Here is a 26,817-nt window from a genome sequence, read left to right as displayed (position 1 = left end):
AAAAAAGAAAACCCAAATTAAAAAAATCTTTTCCTTTGTAGGATTTAAATGTGTGAGGTAACTTCTAGCCCTAATATGGACTAAACCTGAAACAGTAACTGCTTATGAAGAAGGTATCTATTAATCCATAATCCATAAAGATAAAGCAATTAATGGATATGTTACTAGTATCACTTTAATTTTTTGAAGATTAAGGATTGCATGTTAGAAAATCACTAGTTAATTGCAAGAGAAAATCTTCTAATACATACTGCCGTGTATGTCTTACAGCTCCTGGTATTCTCTAAAAGACAAGAAACTAAGGGATTAGAGATATCACAAGATCAAAGTAAATGCAGGTAGTATCAATGGAAAATTAAAAGTAGGTGTAAACAACACAGAGATATTTTAAACACTCTCTAGATTTTACCCAAAGAAACTGGGGGAAGAGGAATGGCCACTGTGTAAACAAAACAAAGCTTTTTTCCTTCTTTCTTTTTTTAAAAATTTATGCCAGGCTCAGCACAGAATGCGGGTAGGTGTGTTAACATGTCGCCCAGGGGTCATGTTATTCACAGGTGGATGCCTAAACTACCCTTCCCAATGATCAAAATGACAGGAATGGGGAGGAAATGGATAAAGAAAATGGCCCTTTTACATTCATAAATTAATTGCATTTTCATTATTCCTGTCCTATAAATTCCTAGATTGAAATATGCCATCCATGTGTTTTTTTGGCAACATTCTATAACCATCTGCAAAATCAAAATTTTCTACATATAGATTTTTATGTTTATTTAACTGGGATGTCTGAACACATGTCATCCTGACTACATAATCACAAAGAAGTCCACCCAAAGACCACCTGCATTTAAATCTTAGAAGGAAGGTCAAGTCTTCCTCAATCTTAACAGAATTTTGAAAGACTTCACAACAGTGAGACTCTGCCCTTCACCGGTTATCATTTTTGTTTCTCTTCACCCAATAGCTGCTCAAGGTGGACAAAGTGGGTATCACTGTCTTACTAATAATCTTCCTAATCAGAAACTGTTTTTACCTAACTCAGGTGAGATCGTGTCCTGCTTTTTCCATAGTGACCAGGTCCGATCTCTGGAAACAGCTAGTAAGAACTTGTCATTAGGTGAGAAGGCCATCTGTGTGACAGTCAGACTGTGGAAAACTAAATTCTGCACCTGTTTCCAAGATGTAGTGTTCCAGAGAATGATGGCTGCATGCTCTTTCTTAGCTGCCTGCAGGAGAGAAATGAAACAATAGTTTAAAGGCATTCACTTCACCCTGGCTGGTGGTGCAGTGGCTTGAGTGCCCGCCTATGAACTGAAAAGTCACAGGTTCAATTCCCATTCAGGGCACATGCCTGGGTTGCAGACCAGGTCCCCAGCTGAGGGCATGCAAGGGGCAACAGATCCATGTATCTCTCTCTCACACATCAATGTTTCTCTCCCTTCCTCTTTCTCTAAAAATAAATAAAATCTTAAAAAAAAGAAAAAGACATTCACTTCTAGTAAATAGGATATAACAGGATCAGGTTTACTCTCTTGTGTGAAAAAACTAAAAATCCAGACCAAATACATAAAAATGATGGCACTCCAAAACTGAGATATCTGGAAACAGAGAACACTGATCCTTGAGAGACAAAATGAATCAGAGTGGGGAAAAAAATGAGTATCATCAAACTCTATGACAACTTCAAGCAGTTAAATTCAAGTGTAACTAAAGTCCCCAGAAAGGATGAAAAGAAAAAATACTTAAAAAGATAATGGCTGAATATTTTCAAAATCTGATGAAAATAATACCTATGGATCACAAAGTTCAACAAAACCCAAGCACGAGAGGCATGAAGAAGCCTCTATCAACAATAATCAGATTGCTTCAAACCAGCAATAAATATGAAATTGCAGTTGGAGGGAAAAAATTGATTACTGAGGATCAAAGACAAATTACAGCAGACTAATGAGAAACAATGCACATCCAAAGAAAATAAAGCAATGTTTTAATATACAAAAGGAAAACCAATAATTCTTTACCAACCATAAATATCATTCAAAAATGAAGAAACAGATTCTAGGCTAACAAAGTCGAAAAAGAAAAATTCATGACTAGCAGAATTACACTGCAAAGAATGTAAAAGAACATTCTTTAGGCAGAAGGATAATGATATCTGATGGGAATTTTGCTATTGCTAAAATCTCTGTAAAAGATAATTAACTGGTCAAAACAGAAATAATAACAATATGTTATGGGATTTCTATGATTAAGTAAAATACCACAAAGTAGGGGAAAATAAAAGTATACTTTTGTAAAGTTCTTAAATTGTACATAAAATAGTGCAATATTACTTGAAGGCAGACTGCGGTAAATTAAAGATGTATACTATAAAATGTAAAACAGCCCTGGCTGGTGTGGCTCAATGGATTGAGCTCTGGCCTGTGAACCAAAGGGTCACTGGTTCGATTCCCAGTCAGGGCACATGCTTGGGTTGCAGGCCAGGTCCGCAGTAGGGGGTGTGCAAGAGGCAACAACACATTGATGTTTCTCTCCTCCTCATCTCCCTCCCTTTGCCTCTCTCTAAAAAAATACCCTTTCCTTCTCTCTAAAAAATAAAATCTTAAAAAAAGGTAAAACCACCAATAAAATAATACAACAAAAACTTATATCTACTAATCAAACAGAATAAATAAAGTAAAATCATAGGAAGTAATCAATGAATCAAATCTAAGTAAAATGGAATAAAGAACTGATGAATCAAGTAGAAAGCAAATAGCAAGATGACAGATTTATATCCTACCATATCGATTATGACAATAAAGGTAAATGGTCTAATTAAACCCCTATTAAAATGAAAGATTAACAAGATGAGTAAAAAAGCAAGACCCAACTATATGCTGTCCCCCTTAAAACCCACTTGAAATAAAAAAACAAGTAGCTTAAAAGTAACATTATGGAAAAAGATATACAATTCAAGCACTGCTCAAAAGAGAGCTAGATGGCTATATTAACAGTAAAGTAGATTTCAAAGCATAAAATATTACCAGAAATTAAAGATGGTTGATTAATCAAGAAAATATGAAAATGAAAAATATTTTAACCACAGACTTCAAAATATGTAAAGTAAAAACTGACTGAATTGTAAGGATTAAAAGACAAGTCCACAGTATATAGTCAAGATTTCAAAATGCCACTTTCAATAAAACTGAAAGGACAAAGACTTGAACAATGCTATCAACCAATCTCATATGGTTCATATTTTCAGAACACTCCACCCAGCAGAAATAGAATCCATTCTTTTCAAAGTGAACATGGAAATTTACCAAGATTAAATTTTAAAAGATTCAAATATCTGTTTTCTGACCACAAAGAAATTAAATTAAAAGTCAGTAACAGAAAGATAACTGGAAAATACTCAGAATATGGAAACTAAATAATACATTCACAATAAACTATAGGTCAAAGATAAAACCAAAGTAACATTAGAAAGTGCTTTTAATTAAATGAAAATGAAAATTTGTGTAATGCCTCAAAAACAAAGCTTAGAGGAAAATCTATAGTATATTAAAACAAAGAAAAATCTCCACCTAATATGGGAAAATTGGTAAGTTAGACTTCACCAAATCATACAACTTCTGCTCTTTGAAAAACACTCTTAGGAAAATGAAAAGAAAAGCCACTGGGAATAATTATCTACGTAGCATATATCTGAGAGCTGATCTAGTGCCTATAAAGAACTTTTCAAAACTCAGTAGTAAAAATAATCTAATAAAGAAATGGACAATATATGTGAAGATAAATTTCATCAAAGAAGATATATAAATGGAAAATTGACACATTAAAAAAATGCGAATAGAACTACAGTGAAATATTACACACCTATTAGAATAGTTAAAAAGAGTGACCATACCAGTCTTCTAGAGAAGTTCCAGTCGAGATGGAGGCACAGGTAGAAATACTTCACTTGCTTCCACAATCAAAAGAAGGATAACAAACAATTTAAAAACAAAAAACAACCAGAACTGCCATAAAATCCAACTGTATGGAAGTCTGACAACTAAGGAGTTAAAGAAGAAACCTTCATCCAGACTGGTGCACTGAAACAAGGAAATATGACCCAAATGAAAGAACAGATCAAACTCCAGAAAAAGAACCAAGTGACAAGGAGATAGCCAACCTATCAGATGCAGAGTTCAAAACACTGGTAATCAGAATGCTCACAGGAATGACTGAGTTCAGTTGCAAAATGAAGGAAGAAATGAAGGCTATACAAAGTGAAATAAAGGAAAATATACAGGGAACCAACAGAGAAGGGAAGGAAACCGGGATTCAAATCAACAATCTGAAACAGAAGGAAGAAATAAAACATCCACTGGTACCAAATGAAAAAAACAAGAATTCAAAAAAATGAGGAGAGGCTTAGGAACCTCTGGGACAACTTTAAATGTTCCAACATCTGAATATAGGGGTGCCAGAAAGAGAAGAGGAAGAGCAAAAAATTGAAAACTTACTTGAAAAAAGGAAAGAAAACTTCCCCAATCTGGCAAAGGAAGTAAGACGTCCAGGAAGTCCAGGAAGCTCAAAGAAATTGGACCCAAGAGGGAACACACCAAGACACATCATAATAAGGAGGTAAGGAGAGAATCTTAAAAGCAGCAAGATAAAAGGAGATCATTACCTACAAAGGAGCTGCCATAAGACTGTCAGCTGATTTCTCAAAAGAAACCTTACAGGAAAGAAGGGGCTGGAAAGAAGTATTCAAAGTCATGAAAGGCAAGGATCTACATTCAAGATTACTCTATCCAACAAAGCTCTCATTTAGAATGGAAGGGCAGATAAAGTGCTTCCTAGACAAGGTAAAATTAAAGGAGTTCATCATCACCAAGCCCTAATTATATGAAACGTTAAAGGGACTTATCTAAGAAAAAGGAGATCAAAAACTATGAACAGCAAAATGACAACAAACTCACAACTATCAACAACTGAACCTAAGAAACAAAAACAAAACCTAAGCAAACAACTAGAACAGGAACAGAATCACAGAAATGGAGATAACATGGAGGGTTATCAGTGGGAAGGGGGAGGGGGAGAATGGGGGATAAAGGTATAGGGAATAAGAAGCATAATTGGTAGGCACAAAATAGAGAGAGGGAGGTTAAGAACAGAATAGGAAATAGAGAAGCCAAACAACTTACATGGACAACTTATGTACATGAACTAAGGGGGGGAGGGGAATGCTGGAGGGTGGAAGGGTGAAAGATGGAGGGGGATAAAGGAGAGAAAAAACTGGGACAACTACAATAGCGTAATCAATAAAATATATTAAAAAAAAAAAAAAAAAGGGCCCTGGCTGATGTGGTTCAGGGGATTGAGCACTGACCTGTGAATCAAAGGGTCACTGGTTCAATTCTCAGTCAGGGCACATGCCTGGGTTATGGGTCAGATCCCCAATAGGGGGAACACAAGAGGCAACCACACCTTGATGTTTCTCTCCCTCTCTTTCTCCCTACTGTCCCCTCTCTCTAAAAATAAATAAATAAAATCTTAAAAAAAACAAACAAACAAAAAGGAGTGACCACACCAAGTGTTGGTGAGGGGTGTGGAGCAACTAGAACTCTAATATACTGCTGGTGGGATTATAAAATGGTAAAACCACTTTGGAAAACACTTTGGCCGTTTCTTAAAAATGTAAATATACATCTACGAAATCATCTAGCAGTTCCACTCTTAGGTATTCACTCAAAAGAAATGAAAGCATATACCCACACAAACTTGTACACAAATACTTATGACAGCTTTATCGGTAAAAGCCAAAAACTTTGTAAACAATTCAAATGTCCACTAAAAAGTGAATGAATCAACAAATTGTGATGTATCTATAAAAGGGAAAGCTACTCAGCAACAAGAAAGAAGTACTGATACATGAAATATAGATGAAAAAAGCCAAACCCCTAACCCCACAAAAAAGTATATACTGTATGATTCCAATTATATAAAATTTTAGAAAATGCAAAGTACTCTATCATGACAAAAAACCAAATTAGTGGTTTTCTGTGGATTGGGGCTAAAGAGGGTAAGGAGGGGATGGGAAAAAAATTGCCATGGGGCAGATAAAATTTTAGGAATTGATGGATATGTACGTTATCCTGATTGTACTAATAATTCCACAGGTATAAACATTTGTTAAAACATCAAATTGTTCACTTTCAGCATGCAACTTATAGAACAGTAATGGCATCTAAATAAATCTGCTAAAACAATTAGTTTAAAATAAAGATGCATCTAGTCATTTGCTTTACTAGTCAAAACAAAATGTTGGCTGGCACCTTCATTCAAGAAACCCAGCTACCTTCAGGCTGGTGTCTAGAGAATAAAGCTACTAGGAGTTTCCATGGTCCTTCTATTGAGCAAGTGAGTTTACACCAACGTTCAGATTTAAACTTTCCAAGCCACATTTTCAACCATGCCTCTTTTCCACTGTATTAAATATAAAAGAGAAAAAGTACACAAACTAAAAAAACAAGTTAGTTGTACATGCTTGCTACAAGTGAGCCAACCTAAAAAAATAATCACTTGTATGATTAACAGTGCCCAGAGCAAAAAACAAAATTAGCTGTTCAGCAGAAGCACAGCTATTCCTGCTACTAAACCACATTCTTCCCAGAGACCCATGTAACAGAAGGAAGTGCTCTCAGTACCATCCTCACAGAAGTGACAACAAGCAAGGGCAGGGGTTGGGGGGCAGGGGTGGAGGAGGGGAGCACAGAAATGTATTTCTTATGATGCCTCTCAGTACAGGCCAGTGGCAAGAAGCCACAGCAAAAACAGGGACAGTAGAGCATCCAGATTGACACCTCTCACCATCATGTTTAAAACAAGTAGATATGTTTTAGGAAATTTAGAGGACTGTGTGAGTCTTAGACCCTTCAGACAATCCTCTATAAATATTATTTCACTCCACAGCATATGGATAAATAATAAATAGTTCAAGATAAGTCTCCGAGGCAAATGTTTGAAGTGCACTATTCTGTAGCTTCATGCTGGTGGCTAGCTGAGCAGACCACCACCCTGCCTCACCCTGGCATGGGCAGAGGGACTCCACCTGTAGGTCCATTCCGAGAGCGTCCTCGAGAAACTTCAGATGGAGTGCCCCCTGAGTTTGACCTTCTCATTCCCTATGTCTCCAGGACTCCACTTATTTAAAATGTATCAGATTTTCAGGTCTCATTTTAAGATATCTGATTTAAGTAATTTTTGAGCAGAGGCATAAATCAATTCAAATCAAGTATTTAAGAATAGAAATATGCAGCTGAAGTAGATTTTTTTTAAAGATTTTATTTGTTTTTAGAGAGAGGGGAAAGGAGGGAGAAATAAAGGGGAGGAATATCAATGTGAGAGAGAAACATCAATCAGTTACCTCTTGCACCCCCTGATGGAGGACCTGGCCTGCAACCCAGACGTGTGACCTGACTGTAAATCAAACCAGCGACCTTTTGGTTTGTAGGACAACGCAAACCAAACTGAGCTACACCAGTCAGGGCAACTGCTGAAACAGATATAAATGCAACTGCAAGCTTTTTATGAAACAAAAAGAAAAAGAGACTGAGAAAGCAAGATTCAGAAAAAGCAGGCACCAGTGGCCAGTCACATAGTGTTCTGACTTAATTGCTACCAAACTTGCAGATGCCTAGTGACTCAATTTGTGACCAAGCAGAATAAGAAAGTAAAATTCCCTACCTTACAAGCTGAGGCAAGCAGAGTCTTTGAATTGTTACAAGCAACACAAAATAATTCGTAACCATGTCCATATCTAAAATTTAAAACGAGAAAATGCATGACCCCTGTATTAGTAAGTATCTTCATGCTGCAAAAACTACAAAAGTGAAAAGAATAACATCAATTTCTCTACCTAACATACAGTTCTTTTAGGGAACATTGAATTTCAGTCTGGGTAAACATTTGGGGAAAAAAGAAAGAGAGTGGAGAAAAATGCCAGCTTCCTGGAAGTTAACCCAACTTACCCACATAATTAGTTTAAAATACAAGTTTTCACCCCCAACCAGCTGGTACAATAAATAAACCATGGAAAGGTTACCAACAAAGGAAGGAAAACCAAACAGAATAACAAGACTTAAAAGTCTCTTTTAAGGGGACAGACGGACGGACGGGGACACACACACGGACGGACACACACACACGGACGGACACACAAACACGGACGGACACACACACACACACACACACACACACACACACACACAAGTTATGCTTCTCTACTTTAAAAAGACTGACAAGCCTAGTAAATATAAGATATTATAATAGAAAAACCTACATAAAATTTGATACTCCCCCCTCATGAAAGCCACTAGAAGATCTTTGGAGCAGGGCAGGAAATGTAGGTAAGAGGAAAGCAAACAATAAAAACAACAAGTTGTGGAGGCCAAGTCACAAGTTATGATAGATTCAGACCAAATTGCTAAAAGTTTAACTTACAGTTTTTGAACTTCAGGCCACAAAGTATTCTGCAGAAGTTGATCCTCAGTGGGAGGTTCTACAATAAATTTATAGCACTGCAATTATTTTTTTCTACTTCCATGCAAATAAAATAGTAAATGGTATAGCACTTATTTAGGTCATCAGTGACAAATATAAGTACTTAATGATTCTATTAAATCATCTTTTTAAAATTTCTTACCAGTAAGTATGGAGGGTTGAAAGGCCACCTGGTGGTACCCAAAACCTGTACTAGTTAACAGTTCTTCTTCATCAGAAGGCTGAGAAGCTATATCTCCTAGTTTAAAAGAAACATAATATCATGAATATAGTCACCATCTTTATATCTCCTACACATATTCTAATACTAAGGCCACCAGTGATAAAGTAGTGGCACTTAAAAGTAGTGTAATTCAAACCATATCCATGTGATTTCAAAGCCAAAGGTATTTCTACTACCCCAGTATTTTACAAATGTGCTCTTAGGAGCACTAGTCAATCACATAAGGACTTCTCCTTTTTCTTTGATCTAACAGTTCCCAAACTTTTAAGACTGTGGAATATTCTTTAGGTTACCCATGTTAGCATCCATGGTTTTAGTGGTCCATGACACACTTTGTGAAAGTTGCACATGCTTCAAGGTTTGCATGTGTACAGAGTACTTATCACAAAATGTGATAAAGACAGATGTGTGTATTGTGATTTTTAAAAAATATTGGCTATAATGAGTATTAAGTACATGCTGTACAAGTGTGTAAGTAGGTTTTATGTACCATTATGGGTTCAACAATTTTGGAGGCTAAAGCCTTACCCTGAAAGACAGCTTTATTTGATAATCCCAATGCAGGGACAGTAGCTCCTTCTGGAAGTTCACCGTCTTGCTGGAATAAAAAGTATGCTATGTTTTAAACACTGAAAGTTGCTGTTACTACAAAAATGTCATACTCATAAATGCTGAGAAGCAGCTTAGAGATCACTTTTATGTGGCTATCTGCCCACGCTTCCATTTCCTGCACCAACAGATGTCATGCTCAACAATCACTCTCCAATAGACAGGCTCCAGCTAAAACCCCAACCCTCTACCCAATCTGGGAAGTTGGGCATCCTCTCATCCATAAGCTCATCGAACCCTAACAGCTTACTGGGTTTCAGGGTCTTACTGGAAATGCATGGGGCTGGCTTCTAGCAAAGAGGAAGCTGACTACGGAAGGCCCAGAGCTCTACTTCCAAGACAGTCTCACAGGCACATCCCTAATGATGCTCATACAAACACAAATATTTCCCAGAAAGGCAGTCATCGTATTTTCATTTACCATGTTTAAATAATCAAATATTTTTAAAACGTTTTACAGAGTGCCATTTGAAATGCCAGTAAGTGGCTCAAACGCGGCAATTTATATCAAATTATCTCATATGAAACTATATGCTAACCATCAAAACCAGCACAGTGATGGTATATAGTATTCATATCTTAATTTAACATTTAGATTTTTTAGTGTCTTGGACAAAGTTGTTACAAAATTTCTGGTTTTAATATTAAATATTTAAATTACTGCATGCCACAGTTCACACAAGTTTGTCAAGCCAATTAAATGACTTAACTTCCTTTCTACCCATATATTCTCTTTACAGCCTTAAGCAAAAATTTCAAAAATTAAAATGAAGTGATTAGATTTAGTTAAAACATTTAGAGAGATACTCACCTTACAAAGCACATGATTCAGTGATTGGCCTGTAATAGCACAAAAATTTTCTACAAAATTCCGAGGTGCAGAAAATACTCGAAGAACTTTTTCATCTGCTCCAGATACAAACTGAAACCGATTAATCATTGCCAAACATTTCAGGTCATATCCATGTATCTGAGGCCGTGCAATTTCATGCCAAGTTACCTGAGTATTAAAATAGGATAAACAAAAACAATAAAACATTTCAAAAGAATGAATCCTTTCAACAAGCAAAATATCAGGCACAAAATTATTCATTATGCCGGTGATTTTCAACCTTTTTTTTAATCTCACAGCACACATAAGCTAATTTCTAAAATTCTGTGGTACTCCAAAAAAATGTATTTTTTGCCAATCTGAGAAGGAAAATAGGTATAATTTTGATTCATTCACACCAGACGGCTATTGTTGTGTTGGCTGTTTTCATTTTTTTTTAATTTGACAATCTAATGGAAAAGGTCAGTTCCCGGTTAGTCAAGCACTGCGTATTTCAAAAATTCTTCCGGCACACCAACTGAAAATCACTGTAATATGCCATGGAGATACGACCATGGGACAGATTTATCCATGGTGTTGTGTTTATCAATGTTCGATCCTTTTCATTGTTTCCTTGTATGAATATACCACTACTTCCTTGTATGAACATACCACTACTTTTGTTGATCCCTCCACCTGCTGATAAGACATTTAGGTTGTTTCCAGTTATGTCATTTACTACAAAAGCAGTCATGGAATATTTGTGTACACGTCTTTGTATGGATATAAGCTTCAATTTCTCTTGGGCAAACAGCAATTATAAGTAGAATGGCTGAATGATATAGAAGATGCCTATCTAAATATTTAAGAAACTGCCAAAGTATTTTCCAAAGCAATTATACGTTTAACAGCAGCATATGAGAGTTCTATTTGCCCACTCCCTTGTTCTAGTCAGTCTTTTACCTTTAATCATCCCAATATGTGTGCAATGGTATTTCAATGTAGCTTTAATTTGCATTGCCCTAATGACTAGTGGTATTGAGAATCTTTTCCTATTTTTATTTTCTAGCCATGTCTTCCTTGGAGAAATATCTATTCAAATCTTTTGCCTGTTTTTTTTTTTTTAATTGGATTGTTTATTTTCCTATTACTGAGTTCTGAAAAGCTTTATATGTATTATGGATATAAATCCTTCTCAGATACATAAATACTTTCTCCCAGTTTGTGACCTGTCTTCTCATTTTCCTGATAGTATCTTTCAAAGAGCAAAAATTTTACACTTTTGTTATGTCCAATTTATTGACTTTTTAATGGATTATATATAAACAACTGAGCCATATTAGTAACAAATCAATGGCAGCAGGAAATCACTCCAAATCATTTGCCTTGTTTTTCAATTGACTGTAATATTACTCCACATGTCCTCAACTCTTAACTTGAATCTGTCACATGCTACTGAAACAATAGTGTCAGCGGCAAATTCTGTCAGCTCTCATGGACTGACTCACATTCAGGTTCCGTGAATTTTTGTCAGAAATTGAAGCTGAGGACGCTGGCTTTTCCCTATTGCACTGCACAATTCACTGGCTTACCATTGGCAACGTTTTATTATTTTTTTGAGTTCAGCGTCAAGATTGAAAAGTTTCCTAAACAAAAACCACCCTCAACCACTATTATCTAATACTATATGGCTTTAGAAATTAGCTTGTACTGCAGATTTGATAATGTTTCCTAATTAAATCACAAGGCCTAATAGAAACTGTGTGTGAACTAAATTAAATACGTTTTGACAATAACATTTGAATTATAAAGAGGATGTGCATGTAAAAGATTTGAAGAAAATACCAAATGGTTTCCCAGAGTGCTTGTATCTTTTTACATTTCCACTAGCAATATATGAAAGTTCCAGTTGCTCTGTATCCTTATCACCACTTGTTACTGAATTTTTCACTTTAGCCTTTCTATGGGGTGTGCAGTGACATCTCTTTATGGTTTTGATTTGCATTTCCCCAATGGCTAGTGATGTTGCTCCACTTTTCACATACTCATGGATATTTTTCAAAGCGGATCAGTCAAGTAGGAGGATATTTTACCTGTGACTGGCCTTTTCTATTCCATGGAGCAAAAAGTCGCGTTGTCTGGTCAGTACCAACAGTGATGATAAATTCTCCTTCTGGATCCCACATTAGGTCTTGGACACCATCAAAGTGTCCAGAAATGACAATCTCTGGAGTCCACTCTCGCTGTAATGAAAGTGCTCATGATACATCAAAATAATCAAAGACCACTACCACTCAGAATAATGCCTTCAGCCCTAAACTCTCCTACTGGGAAAGACTGAGGCACCTGACCAAGGTGAAAAGCTAAGTAAACAAGATGGATTATTAAAATTATAAAATCTGTTTTTCAGTCAAGCATATTAGAATCTAAACATTTAAACTGTGCTGTGTCCTTTAAAGCAGTAACTTTGGGAAATTCCCCTCCATTTGTCATTTTTAAATTTTATTTTTTTATTTATTTTTAGAGGGAGGGAAAAGGAGGGAGAAAGAGAGGCAGAGAAACATCAATGTGAGGGAGAAACAGTGGTCAGTTGCCTTCCATACATGCCCCAGTTGGAGACCAAACCCACAACCTAGGCATGTACCCTAACCAGGAATCAAACTGGCAACCTTTCGCTTTGCAGGACAATGCCCAACCGAGGCACACCAGTCAGGGCCCCTCTATTCATTATTTATTAAGTGCCTCCTAGAAGCCAGGCACTATTCAACCCTTCCGTGGCTAAATTACCTCTTCTGTAAAATTACCTAATTCACAGAATCCTTATAAGGATTAAATGAGTTTATATTTGCAAAGCACACAGAACAATGCCAGCATGTACTAGGTACTATGTATTTATTTGTTAAACTAAATAAGAAAAGAGCACCATATAAAATGAGTTAGTAGATTTTGAATGTGTCTCTCAATGTATTTCTTTACAAAGTAAAAGGAATGCAAGTGTACAAGACAGAAGGGTGAATCAAACCTAGCTGGTCCACTTTTGAGGAAGCCTGTACCAGGCACAATATAAATAAACATTGGTCAGTTGGCTGAGTGTTGTGCTGCAAAGTAAAAGGTCACTGGTTTGATTCCTGGTCAGGGCACATGCTTGGGTTGCGGGTCTGGTCCCCATTTGGGGCATGTGCAAGAGGCAACCAATTGATGTTTCTCTCCCACTCTTTCTCCTTCCCTTCTCTCTCTTTTAAAATAAATAAATAAAATCTTTTTAAAAAAATTAACAATGACAATGAAATACAGAAAAGTCATATGCCTGGTCCACACAGCATTTTTCTGAATCAACCTCAAGTGGTGGTAAACTCGTTTTAAGAGGAAAATTAAACTTGTTTAAATACCTAAAAGACCATTCAAAGCCAAGTATGATGAAAGGGGTCAGTGATTAAGTTAAGCTATATTATTTTCTGATCAAAAATATAAAAAGGTGCCCTGGCCAGGTAGCTCAGTTGGTTTGGGCACTGTTCCGATACATCAAGGTTGTGGGTTCAATCTCTGCTTAGGGCACATAAGAGAAGCAACCAATGAGTGCATAAATGGGTGGAATAACAAATCAATGTTTCTCTCTCTAAAAATCTATTTTAAAAAATAAATAAATATAAAAAGGCTTTGACAAAGAAATGCTATTACTTTCCTCTGTGACATAAAAACTGATTCTAAAGTTAGCATTAATGAAAGTTTCCAAAAAGTTCTGAACAAAAGGCAGCACTTTTGCACTATCAGTACAGTCTTCCACTGTAAGTCCTAAAGGGCAGTGTTTGTTTTTAAAAGTCACTCTTCACTGTAACAAATGTACCTCTCTGGTTTGGGATGTTGACAGTGCAGGTTGTGTATGTTTGGAGAAAGAAGTCTATGTGAACCTTTCATGCTTTCTGCTCAATTTTTTCGTTGAACCTAAAACTGCTCTAAAAAATGAAGTCAGCTTAAAAAATCACTTTCTATACTTGAATGTAGCTATTATAAATTTGAAACCAAATTAAAAGCCCAAGTACAGTGAAATTCTGTCTTCTGGTTTGAGTCTCTCATTACTCATCTGATGCTTTCTTCTATGAAGGTTCCCAAAGACCACCTGAAATACAGCTCAAATGAACTCTGAGTTAGGAATGAAATTAAATCTATTCCCCCAAATACTTCTTCTTTAAAACTGTCATATGCCAGGCCCTGTTTTTTACACTGTACAAATATTAACTCATGTAAGAATCATAAAAACTTGTTTTTTTTAATTTTTTAAAATCTATTTATTTTTAGAGAGAGGGGAATGGAGGGAGAAAGAGAGGGAAACACTAATGTGTGGTTGCCTCTTGGGCACCCCCTACTGGGGACCTGGCCCACGACCCACGCATGTGCCCTGACTGGGAATCAAACTGGTGAACCTTTGCTTTGCAGTCCCCATGCTCAATCCACTGAGTCACACCAGCCAGGGCACATCATAAAAATCTTATGAATGGGTACTCTTACTATCCACATTTTACAAATGAGGAACTTGAGACAGAGCCTAGGCAATGCCCTCAAGGACACACAGCTGGTAAGTGCGTGCTGGGTAGAATGAGAACCCAGGATGTCTACCTCCAAAGCCTGTGCTTTTAGCTACTATGTTCCTATTTCATTTCCCCAAGCAGCAGATAAGAAGCAAATCAGAAAGTAAGAAACCAAATAACGTTGAGCATCATTAGAGGAAGACTACTCTTCTCTGAGAGGAGACAAAAAATTATAAGGAAAAACTAAAAGAGTTCATTATTTGGAGGGCCATGTAGAATTAAATATATTTACAGTCCCTGAGAGCATCAATCTATTTGTCACAAAATAACAGGTTCTTAGGATGTCATTTTGTCAGTCATTTGTTCAATAATTATCTATGGAGTTCCTAGTCATTCAACAAAAAAAGTATCAAACTATGTTACCTTCTTTAAGACAGGGAAGTTAAACAGTTTAGGAAAAACTCCCATAAAAATTTTATTTACAGCTTAAAGGGAGAACTTAAAATCTATATAGCTTAAACTTATGTAGAAAATTTATCTATGCGCAAATTTCAAAATGACAATAAATTCTGGAGAAATGTTTTTATCCTTAGAAAAGCATGAGCTTGTTATCTAGTAAACTACAATATGTTTACAAAAAGAAGTGATGTCATTTGAACTTAAATACCTCTACTATGTTTCTGTAGAGTGTTATAAGTAAAACAACATTGCTAACCTAGGTTTCAGTCAGATTCACTCTACTTGATCAGAAACACTTTGTTTAAAAGTGCTTTTCTTACTGGGTTAGCTGCACTCTGTTTCCAAAGGTGCAATGCTCCATGGAAGGCATGAGCGATAATCATAGAGCCATCTTCATTGAACTGGCAGTCATAAAACCCCAGAGTATTTCCACCTACTTCACCTACTCGAACCTGTGCAATAATAAAGAGAAAACAATTCATAATAAATAGTCCATATTTCTCACAATAGAAACCATTGATTCCAGAGATTATGTTTTCACTTACTTAACATATACAAAGAGTGAACACTGGCAGCTCTAGGAATTAAATATTCATTTTCAAATCCAATTTTCTATTCCTTAAACATTCACATTTTTACCTGTTCTAGCCAAACTCCTGACTCTTCATCTGGAGCCCAGAGAATCATGGTTTTATCCATTGAAGCAGATAACAACCTCATGGGCTGCTGCAGAACACCATCTAAAAAACATAAACTAGTTTCTTTACGTTTTCAAGAGGCATCATGTTTGTAGATTACCAGCAAAAAAAAACTATCATAGATTCTGCAAAAACGTTCACTTCAGCAATGCGATATCAAAATGTTGGCAACAACACAAATATCTACCAGTAGAACAGGTAGACAAGTTTGGGTATATTTAGACAGTGGAATGTTGAAATGCAATAAAAATAAACAACCAGAGCTACATGAATCAACATGGATGTAACTCCAAATGTTTAGCATGTTAAGCTAAAAAGGCAAGTTATAAGAGGGTAAGTACACACTGATATCATTTTAATGGCTGTAAAACTATTGTTTATGGCTACATATATGTGTAGTTCAAGTACAAAAACACATGGGAATGGGAATGCTAATGCCCTGAATTCAGTACTCTAGTTGCCACTGGGGAAGGATGGAGGGGCAAGGATTCAGGAAAAAATACACAGGGGTCCTCAACATCTATAATATGTAATTTTTTTAACTGCAGCAAATAAGGCATAGTATAATAAAAAGCTAAATGGTGGTTACCTGAATATTATTGATATTCTGTATTTTGTGTTGGGAAGGGGCTGTGGGAAAAATATGAGGCTGTGCCTTACTCAGCTCTACATCCTAGCCCCAGTTTGAGCATGCATCACTCCATAAACAAAGTTAAGGGCAACAGGAAGGAGGGGGGAGTCTTATTTTTTCATAAATTATGTGTCATTATTACCAACTTTTTGCCAAGGGTGAAAAAAGTATATTGCTAAGGGTAAAGAATCCAATGAAGTTTCTCTGAAAGTCAATTTCTCTTAAATCCCATAAAGACTAGTCTAACACTTTCCAGGAAAAAAGTTAATAGGAATGAGGTGGTTTTAGGATCATGGCAGGAATCATCCTTTTCTTACTCAGGAGTACAACTTTTTCTTTTCTTTATTAAATTTACTGGTTAGGATCGTACAGGTTTCAAGTATACATTTCTATGATACATAATCTGTATATTGCATTGTATGCCCAGCACCCACAGTCAAACTGTCTTCTTGCTGCCATGTATTTGGCCCAATATACGGGTACAGGTTGCAGTGCAAGTGAGTGTCCTGAAGAACAGGACTGAAGTATCACACTTTGTCAACTTGAAAATGTCTTACGTTTGAGATTTCTAATCACACTCAAAAACATCCTCCACTTTATTTATTTGCAGAGTGAGATTTAACTGAAACGAGGGATATGTGTATGTTGTTCTTCCTACCTTTGTAAAATGAAGGTTGCCAATGAACTGCATTTACCCAGTTTTCGTGACCAGCCAACACAGTCTCCAGAGTAACCGCAAATGCTGTTTTAATACCTGTAGCAAAAGCAATGAAGAAGTATTCTTTCTTCAAAGCTCTTCCAAAAGAAACATTTTCATAACCATTCATTTGTACATTTATATCCAGAAAGAAAAAACAACAAAACATGATTTATTAGTCAATAAAAAGAACATGCATTCTAAATTTCATTAACTTCACCCACTGTTCAAAATTACAGGAGGAGAAAAGGTCTATAGATAAATTTTTCTCTACCTTTGTCTCAACCCAGTCGAAAATAAATATGATGGAATATGCTCTCTTTTAAATATTTTTTGGAACAGCTATTGTTATACTACAATTTAAAAGCAAAAACGAATATGCCAGCCTCCTAGCTATGCTCACTCATGATCACAGTATAATAACCTAGAATACCATTTTTTTTAATTAAAATAAATGCAGAAGAAAAGGAAGTAAAGTCAGTATTGTGACCTTTCAAACAAAATAGTTAATAAAAATATCACAAAAAATTTCAAGTTTGGGAATAGCTACTCATAAGATACTGGTTATTTCTGGGTTCCCCCCATAAAACTGTTACCAAAATCTCAACTCTTATAGGTTTTATAACCAAGAAGAGTAATGACAAAAAAGAGAATTCTTGGGGGAACAATGTTCACTGAGAACTAACTTTACGATTAGATACATATCCAAAAATTATTCAACAGAATCAAGTCCTCACGCAGGGGTGTTGTTCTGATGCCAGACAATAAGAAAATCAGGATTACACACTACTTGAAGGGATTTAGCTTGTCTTGTAAAATATTTTCCAATGAAGGTATGAATAATTAACATTATTTCTTTAGATCGTTCTATGCTAAAATTACAAATTTAGTAACATTATACAATTTATTGAAAAAACATTAAAAATATTTTCAGTTGCCCTGGCCAGATGGCTAAGTTGGTTGGAGTGTCACCCCATACACCAAAAGGCTGCAGGTTCGATCCCTGGTGGGAGCACGTACAAGAGGCAACCAGCCAATGTTTCTCTCTCCCATTGGTGTTCTCTCTCTCTCTCTCTCTCTCTCTCTAATCAATAAACATAACCTCAGGTGAAGATTAAAAAATATATATATATTTTTCAGCCAATTTTTAAAACTCTCACTAATATGGTTTTGAAGAAAAATAAGTTTCTTATATCAAAAATAACTCTATTCCATAAAAATAAAAAAAGGGAAAATGCATAGTATCAAATTTCATGTAGGGCTCTGATACTTCTGAAAAACAAATCTTCACATAGGTATAAAGTGAAATATGAATGAATCAGCTAGCAGACCTAAGTATTAGTAATACCAAGTATTTTCATTATTACTCACTTTCATTTTCCACAGCAAAAGTACTTTCCTTCAGTCTTATATTATCATCATCCTGAGTTTCTAATGATGTCGATTTTATATACAGCTTCCATACTCGTATCAAGTAATCTTGGGAACAGCTTGCTAGGAAAAGATCTCTACCTAATTGAAAAACAAAATTTATTATTTTTCTAACACTATATTCTTAAATTAAGGTATAAGACCTGCTTCTCTATAATACATGTTTCTAGATTTCCTGGGGGAAAAAATAGACTTTGCTTCCTTACCCTTCTTACATTGGACCTATATTCAGTTTTACTAGCACTGACAAATATGTATGCAATGCTAATAAATGGTTGTACCACGTGGTTTTCCCATATACAGTCTACGCAGATCTTCAAAGAGCTTCTCAAGAATGCCTGCATGTAGAATAGTCAGCTCATGTCCTCTTTTAAAGATCAACTTGTTTCATCTTCTACCACCCCAATTAATAGTTATTAGAAGGGATAAGTATCCTCTTTTCTAATGGGGACAAATGTTTAAAATTAAAATATAGGAGGCTGCTTTCTTAGAAGTTATACACACTTGTCCCTATCACATGTATTTCAGCAAAATTTCATACTGACCAAAGGCTGCCCATTCCACGCCTCTTATCCAATCCTCATGTCCACAAAGAACAAGCACTTTCTGAAACTGGTAAGACAAAAATCATCAGGTTTGGTGTAAGAATTTAATATTTTCATGGATATCATTGATTTCATTTGGTCTTAGCCAGTCCTACTGAATCTTTTTTTTTTTAAACTGAGAACATCTGATTAGACATTAGATGGAGGTCTCATATGAAAAGTCTCAGTCATCTAATTGAGTAATGCTGAGTAGGCCGTATTTGTAGATGTCAAATACTCTAAATGTTTACAAATTAGAATGGTATCTGCTATGATGTAACACAGATAAAAATTGGGCAGTTGGACATTCACAACCATTTTAAACTGTCTTACACAATGCAAAGAAACAATTATCTCCATTTTCAAATAAATGAGCCTAGAGTTAACCAATCCCCTTTCTAGAAATTCCTTCCCCCAGTTTAACCACTCACAGTGTACATAAAACTCAGAAGGACAAACAAACACTATACCAGAGACTGTAGGTATAATACCTGTCATTTAAAATTTTAAAGAAAAAACACTACCACAGTATCTTCCTTCTCTCCTTCCCCCACCTAAGGACCTGTTTCTCCCTAATAATTCTGGACCTGATAGTTAAGGAAGCAGTTGCTTGGTGTTCAGAGTAGGAAATCATTTAACAAAGAATTGTAAAAAAATATTCCTCTTGATTTATTTTGGTTTAGATGAGAACATTCCTAAAACTCTATAATCTCGAAATAGTCTATATTAAAAAATGTAATTAAGCAGAAGCTAATACCAGTCCCTTAATGAACATCATTAATTACCTGGTCATTTTGTTGAACAAATAAGCGGATTTTGCAGTCATCATCGCCACATGCTAATATTGGTACTGCGGGGAAAAAAGACGCTTTCACTGTTAAGTATTCCATTATATGTTATGATTATCACCTATGCTGGATTCTAAACTCTAAATAGAGAACCTTGACTTCTATTTCTCACATCACTGAATAAACTGAAAATGCTCAATAAATATCTACAGGAATCAAGTGAACACTCTAAAATGTTCTATTAACTGGATACCTGGTAATGAATGACTACTGATGGACTATTTTTCTCTGTTAGATGTATTTTTATGATAGAAGGAACAGTGAAAAGGGAAGCTCAAGAGCAAGCTGGGATCACTTTCACTGTCAGCCAGACAACTAATATGAAAATTCAGCCCAACTGAATAATAAAATGGAAGAGCTACTATGAGCCTGGCATCATGGTAACTGCACAAAGGTGTAATGGTATGTTTGTTACTTTAAGGACCTTATATTTTGTTTGAGAATTCAATAGTAAAACAAAATTCCTGAAGCAATTAGAAAACCACATAAAAGAGCATGTAAGTAAATGTGTAGATTAAAAGCTATGCAAATTGCAACTGTAAAATTGGTTCTCTTTAATAGCACAAAAAACTAATTTACATTACCAAAGGAGAGCCATAATGACTGTAGAGCAAAATAAAATAGGAATTCTTTTTCTAAGGAAACGCCTTGCAACCCAGTGGGTTTTTCAAAGATTTTCAACCTTAAATGCACTAAAAACAAAAATAATAAACTCCAGTCACTTAGCCTTGAGGTATATGGAAAGAAATTAAATCCAGTTATGAAACCAGAATGTATGAGTTCCTTCTCTGAGGGAGCCCTCGCACAAAGTGGAGGCATTACAGGAAACCATGAAGTTGCAGCTCCTGCCCCAAAAAGCAAGAGGCTGGTAGCTTCCTCTCTCGCTCCAATCAGGCCTGTCCTCCAGATTACTGAGGAGGCACAGAGACTGACTCACACTGGTTATCATCTTTGTGAAGGATAATCAAAGAGAGGGACAGGTGGGTTTCACAGCAAAAGAGGTAAAAGAGGCAAAAATGTCATCATGTAGGACGTAAGGGGGCTGTTCTCCTGAACAAAATGTTCATGGTCCATCTTCAGTACTTTTTCAACTTATCCCAGACCTTCGCCTTCTGAAGAGTTAGACAATTTTCCTACATTAGATCTACATACATCAACAACATTCAGGGACTGGCACAAATAACACCCCCTTTTTATTACAAACTCTTTTATTACAAAATCACGAGCATGTAATTCTGTAACATAACAGTATCACACTCAAGCACACCACACGACATTTTAGGGGAAATGTTCAAATTAAAACTGTAAGTTATTACACCCATATTATTACCCTACCAACCACACTCAAATAGGCATTACTTCTGCTGGACCCTGTGTATGATAAACAGCAGTTTCAATCTTGATTATATTTTAACTCATTTAATTTTTTTAATTGGATTTATTGGGGTAGATTTTAATCAACAACCAAAGTTCCTAACAGCCTTCCTTACTCTTATGTTCTATGCTGAGATCATTTGAATATTGAAAACAAATGTGTATTACCTAGGTCTTGACCTTTTCATGAAAAAATTTAGATACAAAATTGAAACTCAGTATGTTTCTTTTAGGTTCTGCTCATATGGAGATATAAAAATATAGAATGCTCTTTTAATATGAACTTAACAGGATACTCACCATCAGTATTAGGCAAAAAAGATAAGCAGATAGCCAGAGTGAATCCATTTCCCACGTTCAAGGTCTGAAGGCATGTTACTAAAAAATAATGAAAAACACCACGAATAACTAACTCTGAGCTTATCTACCGAGAAAGGCTGGGTAGCATCATCACATCAGCAGGGAGACAACAGAAGTCAATCCTGAGCCCCTACTGACTATCTGAACTTAAATGGTCAATGTATAACAAGGTTACAGAGAACAAAATTACTTATATGAAAAGGGGCAAGGTGTCCAACCTTTTGGTGTCTCTGGGACACACTGGAAGAATAAGAGTTGTCTTGAGCCACACATTAAACACACAAATACTAACAAAAACTGATGAGCAAAAAAAAGGTTTTAAATAAATTTATGGTTTTGTGTTGAGCCACATTCATAAGTCATCCTGGGCCACATGCGGCCCACAAGCTTGACAACCTTGGCTGAGGAAATTTACATTAACACATAATTTGATATAAGGAATTTTGAAGAAGTATAAAAACTATAAACATTTAGATTAGAATTACAATGTTTTTAAAGCTGCTTGAAAGACTAAAAATTTAATTATATGTCTGCTCCTCTGGCTGTCATTCATTTGATAATTACTATTTCATTGGTTTGGATTATAATGCCTCTAAACATACCTTCTGAACCCTCTTTAGACCAGATTCGAACAGTGGAATCGGAAGCTGCAGAAGCGATCAGTGTATGTAATGCAACATCTGATGCCCTCCTCTGGTAAACAGCATGCACTGCATAAACAGGTCCCTCATGGCCATGGAGATGGACAGCTTTTAAAAGCTGAATGAGAAAAAAATGACAAAAAAATTATGATGAAACAGTCATCTACATTTAACTGGAATCATAGGATTAATGGTACTGTTAAAATTTGTGACTCAGAAATAGGTCCCTTCAATTGATGAGAATGTAAACTTCGGAGAAGTCTGTCTGACCATATTAATGACATATAAAATGTGCATACCCTTGACACAGTAATCTCACATCTAAGAATCTACTCTTAGGCGCTAATAGCAATAGTGTAACAAATAACAAAAGACAAATGCAGGATATTTATCATACACTTTTTTAAATTTTTTATTGTTTTTGGTGGAAGATGCAGGCCTCGATCACACACTCTTTATAATAGTAAAAAAAAAATCAACCAAAAATTATTAAGAGGGAACTGATTAAATTAATTATTGTAGGCATACACTGTAGTCAATAAAAAGGATAATATAGAGAAATGTATGATTATTACCATGGAAAGGCATCCATGACATTGATATTTTTGAAGAACATAGGCCAGCTTTGTAGAATGTTCCTTTTTGGATTAGTCTGTTTTCTCATGAACAGATTCAGGATATACATTTTGACATCATTACTACCTAAGTGCATTACATCATAAGATGTCAGTTTGTCCCAATTTTAATGAAGTTAACCTTTAGATCCTAGTAAAGGTAGTGTCTGACAGATTTTTTTCACTGTGAAGTTAAATTTTTTTGGTTGATAATATATGAGATTATACTTTGGGGTTAAATATTCTATTCTCCATCAAACGGCTACCAAGTATTTTTAGCATCCCCTTATGATCTTGCCTGAATCAATCAAGGCTATAAAATGGAAAAATGGCAAACAGAATTGGTAATCCATTTATCAAGTCCACGTGCTTGCCCTGCAAGATTCTTTACTGTGGCATCATTTCTGCTATTTTAGGTGTATTTCTTAGACTTCTGAAATGTATGAGATTGCACCACTTCCTTTGAGAGATATCTTCTATAAATTGTCTTCTGTTCCTTAAGTGTCTCTTCAACTGTTTTTCCAATTACTTAGGCAGAACTCTGCCAGAAAGTAATTAACAGTTACGCATCAGGGTTTATACACTAACTTCCTTTCATCATTAACCTCTGTCTTCTTTGAAAAAACATTTTAAGTAACTCAAATATGGTACGTCTAATTATACATATGTAACTATAGATCTGGACAATGTTCATTAGAATATTAACTTTGTTGACATTTTATATATATTTTTATATTTTCCTATAAATTTTTTAAATGATTCTGTATCATTATACCTTAAAAAATTAAATCTATTGAAAATACTTCACATCTTTAAGCAGAATTGTATTTCAACCATCAAAATTAAACAAAAGAAATCTCTCAAGTTCACCAGCATTTTAAAAGACAATGCTCACTGTTCACAAACTTGAAACTCTCATTATACCAGCTTAGAATTATTTCCTGTTATCATAAGTCAAGGTGTGTTGAGCACCTGTGTACATGGAAATGCATATGGAAAACAACCTTTAAGTCCCTAAGGTTACAATGTGTGGCCCTTTCCTCTTATTCCCTCATCTCTCCTTACACCATTGATTCTCCTCTCTTCCCTGTTTTGTTTCACTCCTCTGGCCCCTCTCAAGCTAAGCTTGCTGTCTGCCATCAGATACTTGCTTAGCCTGCAGTCCTCTCTCCTGACAGAAGTTTGGGGAAGCACTGAGAAAAAGAATCTTGCTGTCTCACCTCGAGGTTTCAAAAGTGAATGCTAAAATTACCCTCTCTGGATTCCCCTGCCAAAGCCTTTCGAAACAGGAGTTAAGTTTGCTACATATCTTTTTGCTCTCATTCAAGTCTATGTGGCTCCAAAATCCCCACTTCCCAGCCTGCAGAGGACAAGTCTGGGTGCCTGGTAATTTAAATGACATGTCTACATGAAATCCATGTCTTCCCTCCTACTTGCCTATTTCCTTTGTAGAAGCACCTTTCTCCAGGGCCTCAAGACACAACCCCACCATCTCTGGTTACTCACTCCCCTAATCACCAGCTCACTACTCCTTTGATAACTATGTCATTAATACCAAAATCATTCTTCCTTCAAAATTACATCCCAGCCCTGGCTGGTGTGGCTCAGTGGATTGAGCGCCAGCCTGCAAAATGAAAGGTCACCAGTTTGATTCCCAGTCAGGGCACCTGCCTTGGTTGCAGGCCAGATCCCTACTCCGGGGCATGCGATAGACAACTATGTATAGACAACTATGTATCTCTTACACATTGATGTTTCTCTTCTTCTCTCTCTCCTTTCCCCACTCTCTCTCTCCCTCAAATAAAAAAAGTAAATAAAAAAATCCTTAAAAAAAACCCTTCCTTCACATTTTTTCCAGTTTTTAATTTGTCACATGGCTGTCAGATTAATCTTTTGATATTCATACTTCTCTTCTTAGAAATCATCAATGACTTCCAAATGCCTGCTAATAAGGAACAAACTCTTAAAGCAAGTGTTCAAATTCCCATAGGATCATCTCCTATTCTGCTTATCTAAAATTGCTGCCCACAATGTATTATCTAGAAACATTTCCAAAACTGTGATCCTCAAAGTTATGAGGGCTGCTAAGAGATTTAAAAGAAAAAAGTTCAGACTTGAAACAATTTTGGGAAATGTAAGTTCAACAAAGATAAGCAGGTTCATCCACAAAAGAACTTTTCGGAGCCCTCATTATGCTCGTGTGTGCTGGGATTCTCTGAGAGACGTGTATGATATACAGTGTTTCCCAAATTTGATTGGTCAGAGATTCCTTTTTTCATGGAATTTAGGGATGAATAATTCTCTGAACACATTTTAGAAAGCCTTAAAGACATTTTAGGCTTTGCTTAAAACCAGATACTCCTGAGCAGGTGCTCTGTTTTCTCACCTGAGCTTTTTTTTATTCATGCTATTTTTCCTACTAAGAATTCTTAACCCTTTATCTCCTCCAAAAGAAATCATCTCACACTTTAAGAACCAACTCAAGGCCACCTCTTAAAAATCTCTTCTGAACTCACTACACCATAGTTGTGGGACAGCAAGTTAGAGCACCTACCTTGTATTGCACTTTATTCAAGTACATTTTGTCTTCAAATTCTGTACATTTCATGAATAGGATTTTGTCTCATCTTCATTTTCAGTATGGCAGAGGTACAAATATCTAGTGTACTAACATTTAACTTTTAATCTTTTCTTACAACTAGAAACAACCTAAATGTCCATAAATAAAGGTCCATCCCTACCCGGCACTGCATGTTATAACATCGCTCAATTATGTAAATTTATATCCACATGACAACAGCTATCCTATGAACACAACAGTATTAATTTTTGTTATTTCTGAAAATGGATCAAACAGTCCATGTAAGAACAGCTTGAAAATTATTTCAAAATAATCAGAAACTCACAAAAATGACTGATAGCATATGAATATGGGAGCAAATTTTAGAGGGATGGGTATAGGGCTGTGAAGTACAGAAAACAAAGGATCTGAATTACTGATAAGCAAGAATGAGGCAACTTCATAAAGGAAGAACACAACAGAAAGGAGGAAAAAATTGAAAATAAAAGTGGATATAATAGCCATTTCTTATAACTATAAATGTGTCTACCCACCTGATTGTTCTCTAATTCCCAATGAATCACTTGACTATCAGATCCTCCAGAAATTAATTCAGTAGAAGGAGCTGTAAAAAATTATATCTCAGTAAATATTTTTATTTTTTTACCAGCTATTTTGAAAAACTTCAAAGCTATAGAAAAGATATACCTAGATCTCCATATACCTAGATTCACCAACTGTTAACATTCTGCCATATTTGCTAAATAATTTGCTCTCGGTAAATGTACAGAGTGGGACAAAAGTAGGTTTACAGTTGTATGCGAGACATATTTTTGTATTAATTATTGTATTATTTTTCCATAGAAACAACTGTAAACCTACTTTTGCACCACCCTGTGTATACACAGACCCCCTTTTTTTTCTGACAATTACTTAAAATAAGTTGCAGACTTCAGGATGTCTGATCCTCGAACACTCTGCTATGGATCTCTTAAGAAATGGAACATTCCCCTACATTACCACAATACAGTTATCACATTCAAGAATTTTAACAGTGATACAGTATCTTGATATAATACAGAAAAAATTTCTCCAAATTGTCCCAGTAATGTCTTTTATAACCCTTTTTAAATTCAGAATATAGTGACCACATATTGCGTACGTAGTTGTCATCTTTTTCAGTCTCCTTTAACATAGAATAGTTTCCTACTCC

The 26,817-nt window shown here is 35.7% G+C and overlaps 1 protein-coding gene across 4 annotated transcripts in view; it reads right to left on the bottom strand.

The window, feature by feature from the left end:
- The window catches only part of ELP2 (elongator acetyltransferase complex subunit 2), a 39,511-nt gene that overhangs the window by 6,058 nt on the left and 6,636 nt on the right, over positions 1–26,817 (bottom strand). The window contains exons 3-18 of one of the 4 annotated variants that reach the window (XM_054583539.1): positions 26,159–26,229; positions 22,392–22,548; positions 21,730–21,807; positions 19,993–20,057; positions 19,169–19,235; positions 18,564–18,704; positions 17,154–17,249; positions 15,806–15,927; positions 15,487–15,618; positions 12,275–12,424; positions 10,182–10,370; positions 9,290–9,359; positions 8,681–8,776; positions 8,479–8,536; positions 7,723–7,795; positions 1,037–1,229 (exon numbers count right to left, since the gene is read on the bottom strand). In XM_054583539.1, coding sequence (XP_054439514.1) covers positions 1,037–1,229; positions 7,723–7,795; positions 8,479–8,536; positions 8,681–8,776; positions 9,290–9,359; positions 10,182–10,370; positions 12,275–12,424; positions 15,487–15,618; positions 15,806–15,927; positions 17,154–17,249; positions 18,564–18,704; positions 19,169–19,235; positions 19,993–20,057; positions 21,730–21,807; positions 22,392–22,548; positions 26,159–26,229 — 1,758 coding nt within the window. The remainder of the gene's footprint in view (positions 1–1,036; positions 1,230–7,722; positions 7,796–8,478; positions 8,537–8,680; positions 8,777–9,289; positions 9,360–10,181; positions 10,371–12,274; positions 12,425–15,486; positions 15,619–15,805; positions 15,928–17,153; positions 17,250–18,563; positions 18,705–19,168; positions 19,236–19,992; positions 20,058–21,729; positions 21,808–22,391; positions 22,549–26,158; positions 26,230–26,817) is intronic. The other 3 variants (XM_054583540.1, XM_054583541.1, XM_054583542.1) reach the window with 3 other exon arrangements.

Source organism: Pteronotus mesoamericanus, unplaced genomic scaffold, assembly GCF_021234165.1.
Source record: "Pteronotus mesoamericanus isolate MK-2021 breed Mesoamerican mustached bat unplaced genomic scaffold, CSHL_Meso_final contig_74, whole genome shotgun sequence".
Lineage (NCBI taxonomy): Eukaryota > Metazoa > Chordata > Mammalia > Chiroptera > Mormoopidae > Pteronotus > Pteronotus mesoamericanus.
This window is presented reverse-complemented; position numbering and strand designations above follow the sequence as displayed.